This window comes from Mastigoproctus giganteus, chromosome 1 (assembly GCF_048544385.1).
Source record: "Mastigoproctus giganteus isolate SK-2022 chromosome 1, ASM4854438v1, whole genome shotgun sequence".
Classification (NCBI taxonomy): Eukaryota; Metazoa; Arthropoda; class Arachnida; order Uropygi; family Thelyphonidae; genus Mastigoproctus; species Mastigoproctus giganteus.
The window spans coordinates 47,010,975-47,024,424 of NC_143575.1; the positions used below are offsets into that span (position 1 = coordinate 47,010,975).

Sequence of the window (13,450 nt, forward strand, 5' to 3'; positions counted from 1 at the left end):
AATAAACTGTGTTAATATACTTAATTTGTGATTCTTATTACAAAAACATTACTACCAAAGCAACAATATCAGGAAATAATTTTTTAGAGTGCTGTACTTTTCATGTCCTTTTAATTTTAAATTTTTCCTGATAGCAAAGAACAAGTACCAGCACCTAATTTTTTTACAAAAAAGCACTGTGTGCACACACACACACACACACACACACACACACACCCCCGACCGGGCTAGCCTGGTGGGTAAAGTGCTTGCCTGGCAACCCAAAGGTCGCGGGTTCAATTCCCGCCTCGGGCTTTGATCAGAGTACTGCAAAAACTTTGGGAGTTGCATTATGGCTACAGAAGCTTATGCGCCAACAACTACCAAAAAAAAAAAAAAAAAAAACACACACACACACACAGGAACTCCCCGACTTATGGAAGTTTGACTTTACGTAAGTTTTTGCCGGCCAGTGCAAACTTAAAAAAATCATGGAAACTTATTTTGCATCCCGTAGGAATAAATGGAGGTACCGTGAAAATATTGTAATGTGAACCCAATAACACATTGTGGGTTTTTTTTTTTTTTTTTTGTAATTCGTTCCAAGTCCTTGGAAGTCGAAATTTTTGCGATATTACTAAGCTATTTATTTCTCTAAAAGGTTATATTTATAATGGAAATTGCACTACCCTTTCATCGTTATCATATGTTGCCGTTAAAAGAATCAATTTTTGAGCGCCTTTGTGATATTTTTCTAAAGCACGTTTATGGAGGTCATCACCATAAAACAATAAAACTAATTTGCACTTTCCGGTTTATTGGGCTTTTCTGTTAGCGTATCTAATTATAAACTGGTAGTAAACTCGATCTTATTGCATTTGCGATAATCCCGATAACTGGAATTCTGTGGGTTTTTACATTACAGTATTATGGTGAAATGAGTTTCACCTTCACTGAAATCTTCAATCATATAAAAAACAAATTTTCAGAAACTTCTCTTCACTCCGATTTATGTATTACAATGGTGAAGGGAAAGTGACCAACGGAAAGGGCAAGTGGTGGTAGGGCCAGGAAACAAAACAAAATTGATTTAGAAATGAAGATGATTAATTAAGAAGTACAAAGCAGGGGCGCCTCCGTAGCCAAGTGGGAAGAAGCAGCAGTGCGTAGCACACGCTTCTAGATTAGACCGGGGTTCGAGCCCATCACCACCAATTATGGAGGATGCGGAAAGGTTAGGGAATGACCACCGCATATCCCAGAGCAATATGGCCTTAGTTGCTAATGCTCCTAAAAACCAAAACAACAACAATACGAAGCAGGACAAAGTTTGTCATCTGTTGCACGAAAGTAGGTTTCACTGCTTCAACAGTGAATACTATTTTAAGGGACAGTGCACATATAAAAGAACATGTTAAAGGATCAACACACGAAACAATGATCACAAAACAGCATTCAGGTGCTATATCAAAGATGGAACAGCTGTTAATAATATGGATGGAAAGCCACCCTTCCCGTGTATTTCCTATTGAACCAGAGAGCATGGATAACAATATCTCTCTTTGAGGATTGGTTTAAATGCTGCTTCATTCTCAAGGTTGAAAAATATTGTAAAGACAATGACGTTCCTTTCAAGATTTTGCTATTACATAATGCTCCTGGACATCCTACGCATCTAGATGATTTCAGTTTGAATGCGAGTCATATTTCTACCACTAAACATGACTTCACTCATCCAGCCCATGGATTAGGATGTTATTTCGAATTTAAAAGCATACTATTTACGCAAATTTGCTCAGGCATTGTTTGCAGTAGACGATGAGAAAAATTTTACATTAAGAGACATTTGGTAATCTTAGAAGATTTACCATGGCATCTGAAACATTAATAAGGCCTGGGCAGAAATTACTAAAAGCTCTCACATGGAAGAAAATACGTTCACGGCACGTAAAAGTGGTGGTAGGTTTCGAATGATTTGAAATCGTAAAAGGTTTCGAATGATTTGAAAAAGACGAATCATATAAAGAGGTTATAGATAAGATTGTAAAGGTTGCAGAGCTACGTCAGTTGAAGGTTGATGCCAAAGATGTGGCAAGCAGTTAATAGAGGAAGAAGAGAAGGAATTATCTAATGAAGAACTTATTAACTTGTAGGCAGCGATAGTGAAATAAGAAAATGCTGATGAAGCTTAACATGAACCAAACAAGGAGCTGAGACACTTCATCACCAGAGAGAGATGACAATGGCATTTTGTGAAATTGCATCAGCAATGGCGAGATTTGAGAAGATGGATCCTGACAGCGAACGATTTATAAAAGTTAACAGAGGGGTGAATGATATGCTTGCTTGCTACAAAGAAATCTACGATGAAAAGAAAAAAGCCACCATCCAGTTATCCATTAATATGTTATTTTGTAAGGTTGAGTGGCCGACCCCTTCTAAATCTTCACAGCCCTCAACCTCCTCAGCAGCATACTTATCAGCTGAAGACGTCGATTCTGACACTGATGCTTGAGAGGTAAAACTTTGTAATTTTATAATTTTGAATTTTTTAAAAATTTTATGCTTTTGTAATTTTTCCTGTGCATTAGATAAAAAAATTTAAATAAATACAAGAAATAATTTTATTTACATGTTCGTTGAACATTTCTTTTTTGATTCAATCAATTCAGCAAGCACAGTTGCAAGTGCTGCACATGCATGGGGGAAATTCCGACTTACGTAAAATTCGACTTATGTAGCGTTCAGTGGAATGCAACCCTTATGTAAGTTGGGGAGTTTGTGTGTAAATAAGTATGTATGAATAGATATACAGTCGATTCTGGTTATTTGGGCCACCGGTTAATCGGGGCAGCCATTTATTTGGGGCAAATCTTAAAAAACAGAAACCAATTGAGAAAATAGCCAGGGTTTACTTTGCTTAATTGGGGCAGGAGACCACAAGCACTCGAAATTACTCTGCGATTGTCTCCGATGGTACCACGTGATTCGGTCGAAATTCTGGAGGTCACAACCATAAAACAATAAAAACAATTAGCAGTCACCTGTTTATTGGGCTTTTCTGTTAGTGAAATCCATCATAAATGGACAGTAAATTCTATCTTACTGAATTTGCGATAATACCGACAGCTGGAATTCTGTGGGTTATTATGATGAAATGTGTTAATCTTCAATCATATAAAAAAATTAATTTTCAGATCTTTTCATTCCTATTTTTAAAGCTTTGTAACTTGTTACTCCGTTCTCACTTGCGCATATCGTGTTACTTGCAATTTGTGTGTGCCGTGTTCTTTGTTATTGATTGCTTCTCTTTTTTGCCGTTTTAAATTATAACCCCCACCCACAAATGTCAGTGAACAGAAATGTCAACTTCGTATGTACTTATTACAGTACATATTAATTATTTTGATTATGACGTATATTCTTCCGATTTTCACGTATCATTTAATTTTTTAATTGGTAAGGTAATAAAAGGGTAAATTTGTGCATAATACTTTGTTTTTATAGCCTGTGGATAATATTCCTCCTATTTTTGTTAATTATAATTGCTGTTTAATAGAATTAAAATTCAATTCACAAACGTAATCACAATGACCGGCGCTTACTGCACATTGTATAGTGAACGGTTCTCTACTATGCTACCTATCAAATCACGTTACGATGGTGACTCCATCGTAACGTGATTTGATTGTACAGTGAACCAGTTGTAAAGGGGAGGGTACATTGTATTTTTAACTATTTATGTGAAACTTCGGATAACTGGGGCAGCCGCTTAATCGGGCCAAAATGCACTAGTCCCGATGTGGCCCAAATAACCGGAATGGACTGTATTAGATAAAGTATGCATATATGAAGGTGAAAATTACACAAAGTGCCAGTGACTAGAAGGGGGTAAGGATAGTAGAAAAAGAAGTATAGTAGATATGTAAAAGGTGAAAGAACATTAATATCCTTAAAGTTATGACGAATTAAGAAAGTTATGGGCTGAATTACAAAGCTAATAGGAGATGAGTGAACTGTAAAGTAAAATTATTAATAATAAGGTAAAATACAATACAAATAAAGTGGTAGAGCTGTCATCAGATATGGGAAGACATTTTTAGATAAAAGTCAAATAGAGGTAAGGCAAATATGCAGAATCTGATGTCAGCTAAAGTAAATATTGATACATGGTCAGGTATTTTAACTGAAAAAGCTGTGACCATATACGATACCACACACTAAAGATTATGCACACCATTTTTGCTTGAATCAGTCTCAAATTAGTGGCATAAAATAAGCTAACCTTTTTTAACTAGTCAAATTAGTCTATCAAAAAAAAACCACATTTCACCGGCATCACAGTTTAATTGAATAGACTGGAGTGTGCACCCTATTCTAAAGTTAACCAAAGAAAGAAAGATTCCTTTTATATATATATATATATGCGTATCATAACATTAATCAATTGCTTAATGCTATGATGTTATCGTCTGTTGTGTTCACGCCAGTGAGTACATTGTCTCTGTCATGCATATGTGTCAATCAATATATTGTTCTCAACTTCTGCTCAACTTCTAGCAGGCATCACCTGTTTGCCAAGAATGCAGTCAGAAACTGTGGTAGCAGCAAACCACTTTTTCCAGTAAGTTCTCCATAGTTTGCCATGGTTCGAGTGTTGTCTTTCTTTACGTTAGCCAAGTATTTTATTTAATTATTATTGCATTATTGATATAGTGGACTTAGACTGTATATTGCTTTATTATTTTTACAGTTAAGTTTTATAGGAATAATAATATGTAGTATGTTACAGGTGATACGTGTTAGAGACCTGCCAAGGGAGGCACAGGATAATCTTTCTTCTTTTGGTTATTCATTATCTGGGGGTTTGGACTTTGATAACAACACTTATCCTGACCTTCTTGTGGGAGCCTACAGTAGTGATACTGTAGTAGTGATAAGGTGAGCTTTGATTTTTTAGAAACACATAACCAGATTATTGCATATTATGCTTTAGTAATGTGTATGTTACAAATTTCTGTTTTGTATAATAATTATTATCCCTAGCAAAATTGAGGAATAAATAAGATTCCAAATAAATGTAACAGTTCAATTGAAATATTAAAAATTGAATAAATTTACATCATAACATAGCATTATCTTTTATGTTTGTTTTCATATATGACAAATGTTTTCAAACTTTGTTGAGTTATATAATAAAACACGCCTGCGTGCTCTGGATTCATAATTTATTTTATTTTTGTTACACGGAGCATTAAAACTATGATAAATGAATTACCTTTCGGCTGGGTGGCAGCCTTCATCAGATTAAAATACTTTGAATGGCAGTTGGAATAGAGATGCACTGCCAGGATGGTGCGTGAGGCACGTGGTTAATTGTTTGTTGATGTTTGTGGCTGTGACGTATGGTGGTGACGTGGCCAGCGTTTGTCTATGGACAGAATTACTGCTTCTGTGATGGGGTTAAGTTGACAACCACTGTTCCTGTTCAACGAGGTATCCGAGCATTTTATACTTAACGATTCCAACCAGGTGCGCCTTAGGTAATGGTGGGACTTGTCTACAACCACGACATCGCGGTGTGGGTCGATGTCGTGGTGGGTTGTCCAGACATGCTCGGCAATAGCTGAGTGTTCTACATCCGCCAAACGGATCGCCCTTTTATGTTCTGAGAGGCGTTTCTCGAGTCGACGTTCAGTCTCTCAAAGTAGCAGCTCGTGCAGTCACGGCAAGAGATGCGATAGACCAAACTACTCTGTAGAAGGGTGGGGACAGGTGTTTTTATGTTGGAAAGGAGAGAACGCAGTTTCTTGCCCGGGAGTTGGATGCACTTGATCCCATGCGATCTTAGGATTCTACCGATCTGCTGTGACAGGTTGGGGTAGTATGGGATGAATGCCCTCGTGGAAGACTCGTCACTGTTGGCGTCGCTGTTGGTCGTCACGTTGTCGCGTGCTTGTAGATCACACCTGTTAAGGACATCGATGGGGTAGCCACACCTCGTAAGGTCTACTTTGACTCTGGTGATCTCTTTGCGCCTTTCATCTGCAGAGCTGGAGTGTGTCCAGGCGCGAGTTAGCAAGGTTCGGGCAGTTGAGAGGAGGTGGCCCCGTGCGTGTGCTGACTGGAAGTTGGTAAATTGGCCAGCACACATAGGCTTACGATAAACTGCCGTCTTCAAGCATGTGTCTTCGCGCCGGACAAGTGTATCTAGGTATGGTATAGAGTTGTTCGACTCCAGCTCAATCGTGAATTTTATGAAGGGCGACAGTGAGTTGAGGTGGGTTAGGAGTCGCTGACCTGAGTCTCTAGGGATCACTACGAACACATCGTCTACATAGCGACACCAAAAGGCGATGTGATCCGGTGCGTGTGTAAACGCACGTCCCTCTAACTCCTCCATCACGATGTTTGCTGTGACCGAGCTGACAGGGGAACCCATGGCTGTGCCATGTATCTGCTGGTAGATTGAACCATTAAACATGATTGCAACCCCTGTTAAGCACAGTCTGAGGGCGGCGGAAATGTCATCAGGCGTCAGCTTAGTTCTGTCGCTAAGTGTTCCATCATTATCCAAGAGTTGTTTTGCGCAAGAGATGGCAAGTTCCACTGGGATGGAGGTAAAGAGTGATACGACATCGAACAATGCCATGACTTGATCTTGCGAGATGGATATAGTGCGGATCCTTTCTATGAACTCAACACTGTTGGAGACGGTGTAGGTGGTCTTGCCAACTAGAGGAGAAAGAAGTCTCGAGACAAATTTAGACAGCTCGTAAGTCGGTGATCCACAGCAGGATACAATAGGTCTTAGTGGCGTGCCTTCTTTGTGCACTTTCGGCAGGCCGTAAAACCGCGGGATCTGACACCCGGAGGCACGGAGGTGATTACGGGTTGACTGTGTGATTTTCCCTTGCTTCAGCCAAGTGTTGACGAGGATATTCACCTCTGACTCCCATCGTTCCAAAGCCTTGTTGGGGTTGATGGTTAGGGGTTTGTAGACGGTAGTGTCTCGTAAGAGCAGTAAGGCTTTCGCCATGTAATCAGTGTGGTTCATTACAACTGTACGACGGCCTTTGTCCGCCGGTAGAATGACGATGGATGAAACGGGATTCGTCCATCGTCATTTGCCTTCCCATATAGCCAGGTATCCATTGGCATTTACGGAACCTTTTATAAACTGCAGGTGACCTACTCTGCGATACGAAATGCACCCCTATATCATTTGGCTGGTAGGGAATTTCGCTGTAGACACCATACAGTCTGGATGGTATTCTTCACCACGTCTATGGCGAATCATTTGTCTCCCATCAGAGCCATGCAGGTCGAATTGCTTCTCATATGAGAAAATAACTGTCTTCCACTGCTCAGGGGGTCCATTTGACATACTCCTTACACCGAATTAATCTGGCTTTTTTGTTTTTTTGTGTGAGGAGGGGCTTCCTCTTAGGATGACGGGCTACAAGTCCATTTTTGAAGAGGTGTCTTCTGACTGTTACTGCACTTGCTACCGCTCCTGTATGTTCTTCCCATTCTCTTTTCAGCTCAGACAAAGAAGCTTTATGGTTTTAAGGCCTAAGCATTTGAAAACGTGGTCCTGTGTTGGTGTAGAGACTCGTTTACATCTAGTTCCTTTTTTTCTATCAGCAGAACCAGTATTCTTGAGTTTGGAGAGAAATCTACTCAGTGTTGACTGATTACAAGACACTATAAGTAATATGACAGGAAGAACATCCTTCTTCACGTAAAGCAACAATAGCACTCTTTCTTCGTGGCGTCAACTGCACATAACTCATCATCTTGACACAAGCAAGGAATGACTGCAACCCTTGCAGAGCATGCTTATATAGCTGAAAGTAACAGCTGATGCAATATTACGTCATCACCTACGTGTGTCAGTCTTATCTGATGCAATCTGTAAGAAATATTGCCGTATACTTACATTATTCGGATGACAATTACAATTTTAAGTGGTGATCACTTTCTTTGAACACCAGTGTATGCAGTGTTGTAGTTTCAAAGATGATAAAATTTGGTAATTAAAGGGGTATATTAGGAAGAAAATATCAGAATTTCAGGAGCAGTCTTGTATTATACTTGAGTTATGTATTGCACAATTCTGCACAAGGTTTGCCCAAGTCATAATTATTTTGTTTTGCTGCAGGTTTATTGAAATGAATAATTATAACTTCAGTTTTCTAGTTGTTTATGCTATTTTTTAAACAATAATTCTGTTATTGTTATTCAATAACAATAATAATAATGTTATTCCTTTATTCAAATTTCATCATTTAAATAACAGTAATATAATAAAATTTGTCCTAGCTAGCTGCAAATACAAATGGTTCTTCATTTTCCAAGGTCAGTTCATTACTTTTCTTGGTTGAATGTGAATGAAAGTAAATTTAATTTCAGTGATTGTTTCAGAACCAAGTGCAGATAATAATGATTTTTTTTTTTTCTCTCACAACATTCCATGAAACACCTGAAAGCAAAAGCTTTAATTATAATCTTTGAAAATAAATTTTAATGATATTAGGTTTTAATGAACTTTATTTATTAAAAACTAGTATAAATAAAGATTTACTTTCAAAGAAAATAAATTATACATTTTCAGTTCCTAACTTGTGTTGCTGATAGAGCCAGTCATAATTACAAAAGACTAATGAGAAAAAAGTTCAGAAGCAAATGTTGAATTTCAAAACAGATTGACATGGTAAAACTTTACTGTATGGTGTTTTTTACATACAGTAAAAAAAGAGAGAGGAAGTCAAAGAGTTCCAAGTGATTAGTGTAGTTGGGAGAACAATAAATGAATCCTTGACTGAGGAATGCATCCAGAGAAGATCGAAAAGAGGAGATTCCAAATTACCAAGTCTCTGATAGGGAATATTGGAACGGACATATGCACAAGTAATATGTCCTTTTCTGATTGTGAATTGCACTATACAAATTTTGGGTCACATTTTGTTACAGGCATGAAAGTAATTTTCCTTTATAGATTTTGTGATGCTTAACATGGAAATACTTAAAATTGTCTGTTTTTTTCGAAAAAAGTAGTTTTTTACATTTATGCAAGGTATTTTTTATTTATATGGCAGTAAGATGTATCAAACATGAGACCTTTTTGCCTTTTGCTTGTATTTAGCTTCAGGAGCATCCCTTTTCACCATCCAACAATAATCGGCTAACATGTGGCACTCCATTTGCTTTTGTATCATTGTTTCATCGCTGTGACGTCTTGATGGAAGTGCTCACCATGTTCGTCACTGATGGCACCACAGTTTGGGGGAAAGAAATTCAGGTGTGAGTGCAAGAAATGCATCTTTAATGACATGCTGCGCCCCAGTTTTTTGTAAGAAATAATGAGCTCTTCCACAAGAAATGCTTTCCGGCTTCAGCATTTCCTAGAAATCCAGTCGAAACAGTTTGAGAGGCTTTCCACGTTGATTTCATGCTATTACTAAGGTCATTTGAACTGTTTGTTTTTGAAAAGTTGCCTTATTTGTGGACCAATGAAAACACCTTCCTTAATCTTCTCTGTACTAAGTCTTCGGAATTTCTCTTGCAAGTATGTGAATGCAGAACCATTCTCTTCCAAAGCCATCACGAAATTTTCATGAGTCTCAGTTTGATGTGGAGTGGTGGAAGGAAAACTTTATTTGGATCTACCAGAGCTTCAAATGTTATGTTCTTCATTCCAGGTGTTAATGATTTTCGTTGAGGCCAACTCCTCTTCTCGTAATGCATAACCTTGTCATGACCATCCTACTCACAGAGAAAGCAACAATACTTACTTTAACTCTTATGTAATCCTAATAAAATGGCAGTTACCTTTAAATCATGACATATTTGCCATTCATACTTCTGATAGTGTGCACCTAAGAGGATGTGCGCCTAAGACCAGTTCATTTTTCTTAACTTAGAATGACATCTTATAATTTCCATATACTTTTATATCCATAGATATGACGTTAGTAAAGTCTGTGGACATATAGGTGTACAAAGTGATATTTGTATATAAGTACCACCAAGTTTTATCAGTCTGTTTATAATTAGAACATAGCTTTGTGTTAAAATGAGAATAGAATATTAGCATTAATAGAGGCATATTTATACGGCATCAGCCAAAAAAAAAAAAAAAAATCCCGTTTCACCCATCCATTTGTTCAAAGTTTCTCCACCACTTCGTTAAATAAATTCAAGGAAATGGTGGAGAAACTCCCTATCTCTTCCATCATGCAGTATGATTGATGAATTTTGAGGTTATGATGAATGTCGTGGCGAGATCCAATATTCCTTACATTTCAAGGGTACAGCTCTAAAATGGTGTTCGCAGGCTGGACGCTAGTTAGTACACCGGACCGAACCTATTGGTAACTCTCTAGGAGACTTCCGGATCAGCTAGTGTATAATCTTGCTACCTCTATTCTGCCAGATAGTGACTGGAGGGAGTCCGAGTAGTGTGTATGCGGGGAGCATTGTCGAGGCCGCGTTATGTCAAGAATCTGGGTATATTCTTACCATGTCCAAAAATTTCATTACTTCATACAGCATGTCCCACCCACTTTTTCTTACTATTGAATACACCATGAATTGTCAAACTAATAGAGCAAGCTTATCTGCGAAAAGATCTAAACCTCCCAAGCACTTCCTAATTCATTTCACAAATATACGTGGTCTCAATTCTGATCTCAACGATGTCCATTTCCACTTGCAGTCTGCCAAACCCCATGTACTTTTTCTGACAGAATCTCAGTTATCGGTTGATTCAACTACTGCTCATCTCAGATGCCTAAATTATTCGCTGTATGATTCCTTTCGCTTCAAAGGTAGTACTTGTGCATATGTCCGTTCTGATATTCCCTGTCAGAGACTTGGCAATTTGGAATCTCCTCTCTTTGATCTTCTCTGGCTTAAAAACTCTCTACCTCATTGTGTCAAATTCATCTGTTGTCTCTACCGTTCTCCCAACTCCACTAATCACTTGGAGCTCTTTAACTTCCTCTCTTTGCAACTTGACTTTCTCCAGTCCAACTTTCCTAACAGTGAGGTAATTTTAATGTTCACAACTCCAGCTGGCTTCCGTTTTCTACTCACACCGACCCAGCAGGTCGAGATGCTGAGGCTTTTGCAATTACTAATGACCTAGCACAGATTGTTCATTTACCTACAAAAATACCGGACAATCATAATCATTCAGCCAATACGCTTGATCTTTTTCTCACAAACAACCCTTCAAAGTACATGATCGAAGTGAGAGATCCTTTAGGCACTTCAGATCACAACTTGGCGATTGTCTCTTCTCCAATGGAACCTTTATCTCTTGGCTATTCCCAACCTCGTGTTGTTTGGCATTACAAGATTGCAAAATGGGATGACCTGCGAGACTTCTTTTCTTCTTTTCCCTGGACGGATTACTGTTTCAAAACTTCTGATGTCAACATTTGCTCAGATCGTGTCAGTGAAATTATTCTTGCAGGAATGGAATCCTTTATCCCACACTCCACTTTAAAATCTCGTCCTTTATCTAAACCTTGGTTTTCCAATAAATGTGCTAGAGAAGAATGTTACGTATCGTAATTGGCTTGTTTCCAAATCTTTAGTTTCATTTTCTGCCTACGCCAAAGCAAACAACAATTGTAAAGCAGTTATTAATCAGTCCAAACTAGAGTTTGAACAGGCTAAGAGTAGAAAACTTGCTTCTTGCCCTAATGGTAGTTGAGCATTCTGGCCTCTTGCCAAAGCCATTGGCCGCAACTTTTGCCCATCTCTGCTCCCACCTCTGTCCAAACCAGATGGTTCTGTTGTCACTTCAGCCAAGGATAAAGCTGACCTGCTAGCATCCCATTTTTCTTCCAGCTCATGTATTAATGATCTTGGTAAAACACCTCCCACTATTCCCAACATGCTGCATTCAATGCCTCCTGTGGTCTTCCGTCAAAAGGATATCAGAAGGATTTTGATGAATATCGATGCTAAGAAAGCTCCAGGTCCTGATGGTATTTCTCCACTTGTTCTCAAAACCCATGCTCCTGAACTTACTCCTATTCTTTGCCGCCTTTTTTCACTTTCTTATTTCAAAGGTGTTTTTCCTTCTGCTTGGAAATTTGCTCATATCCAGCCAGTTCCCAAAAAGGGTGACAAATCCCTCCCATCCAATTATCGTCCCACTGCAATTACTTCTACTCTTTCTAAAGTAATGGAGAAATCAATTAACCGCCAACTCTTAAACTACCTAGAAACCTTCTGTCTGATCAACGATCGCCAGTATGGATTCCGTCAGTGTCGATCTACTGGTGATATTCTGGCTTATGTTACCCATTTATGGACTAATTCAATGGAAAGGTTCGGTGAAACACAAGTATTTACTCTTGACATCTCAAAGGCTTTTGATCGTGTTTGGCATAGAGGTCTTCTGAACATGCTTTAATCTTATGGTTTGCCAACTGTTTTTACTAATTGGTTATCCAGCTTTCTCTCTGATTGCTCACTGAGGGTGATGGTAGATGGTTCTCTGTCTTCTAACTTCTCCACTAATGCCTGTGGCCCCCAAGGTTCAGTTCTTTCCCCCACTCTTTTCCTGTTGTATATTAATGACCTTCTTCCATTGACTGGAAATCCTATCCATAGTTTTGCCGATGATAGCACATTGCATTCCACTTTCCATTTTGAGAAACCTTGTCCTGCTCAATCAGCTTCAACTTCTTGAACATCTGCTACCAATTCCTTAAATGCTGATCTTCAGGTAATTCTCCAGTGGGGCAAAGACAACTTAGTTGATTAAAACTCAGTCTTGTCATATATCTCGCAAAAAGGATTCTTCTGCTACTATGCTTATCTTTAGTGACACTCCGATTTCCAGGCAAAATGATATATCTCTTTTGGGGATTACCCTGACTTCTAATCTCTCTTATCACAAGCACATTACAAATAGTGCTTCCTCTGCATCTAATAAACTTGGTTTTCTCTTTCACTCTTGACGTTACTTTTCTTCCAAACAGCTGCTCACTCTATAAATCGCAAATCCGCCCTGCCATGGAATATTGTTCCCACATCAGGGGTGGTGTCCCGAAAACCTCCCTTAGGCTTCTTGATCCCATTCAGAAGAGGGCAGTTAGGTTAATTAATGATTCATCTTTAACAGAGTCTCTCCTCTCTTTGTCTCATAGACGTACTGTTTCTACTGCATGCCTCTTCTACAGATACTTCCATGGGCACTGTTCTGAATTGGCTTCTATAATTCCCGCTCTCTCTTTCAAAACAGTCCGAACATGTGCCGCCAACATCCATTTACTGTCCAACTTCAAACCCACAGAACCAACTTTTCATCTTCCTCATTTATTCATTCAACTGCCATTTTCTGCAATAACCTTCCTTCATACGTATTTCCTGAAAATTACAATCAACAGAAGTTCAAGTTCAATGTCAACAAATATCTTCTTTCGTCTTCTCAACCTCGAACCCAAGC

At 38.6% G+C, this 13,450-nt stretch overlaps 1 protein-coding gene across 1 annotated transcript in view; it reads left to right on the forward strand.

The window, feature by feature from the left end:
* The window catches only part of LOC150090765 (integrin alpha-PS1-like), a 373,692-nt gene that overhangs the window by 130,887 nt on the left and 229,355 nt on the right, over positions 1-13,450 (forward strand). Inside the window, exon 10 of the mRNA XM_090379991.1 lies at positions 4,772-4,920. Coding sequence (XP_090236117.1) covers positions 4,772-4,920 — 149 coding nt within the window. The remainder of the gene's footprint in view (positions 1-4,771; positions 4,921-13,450) is intronic.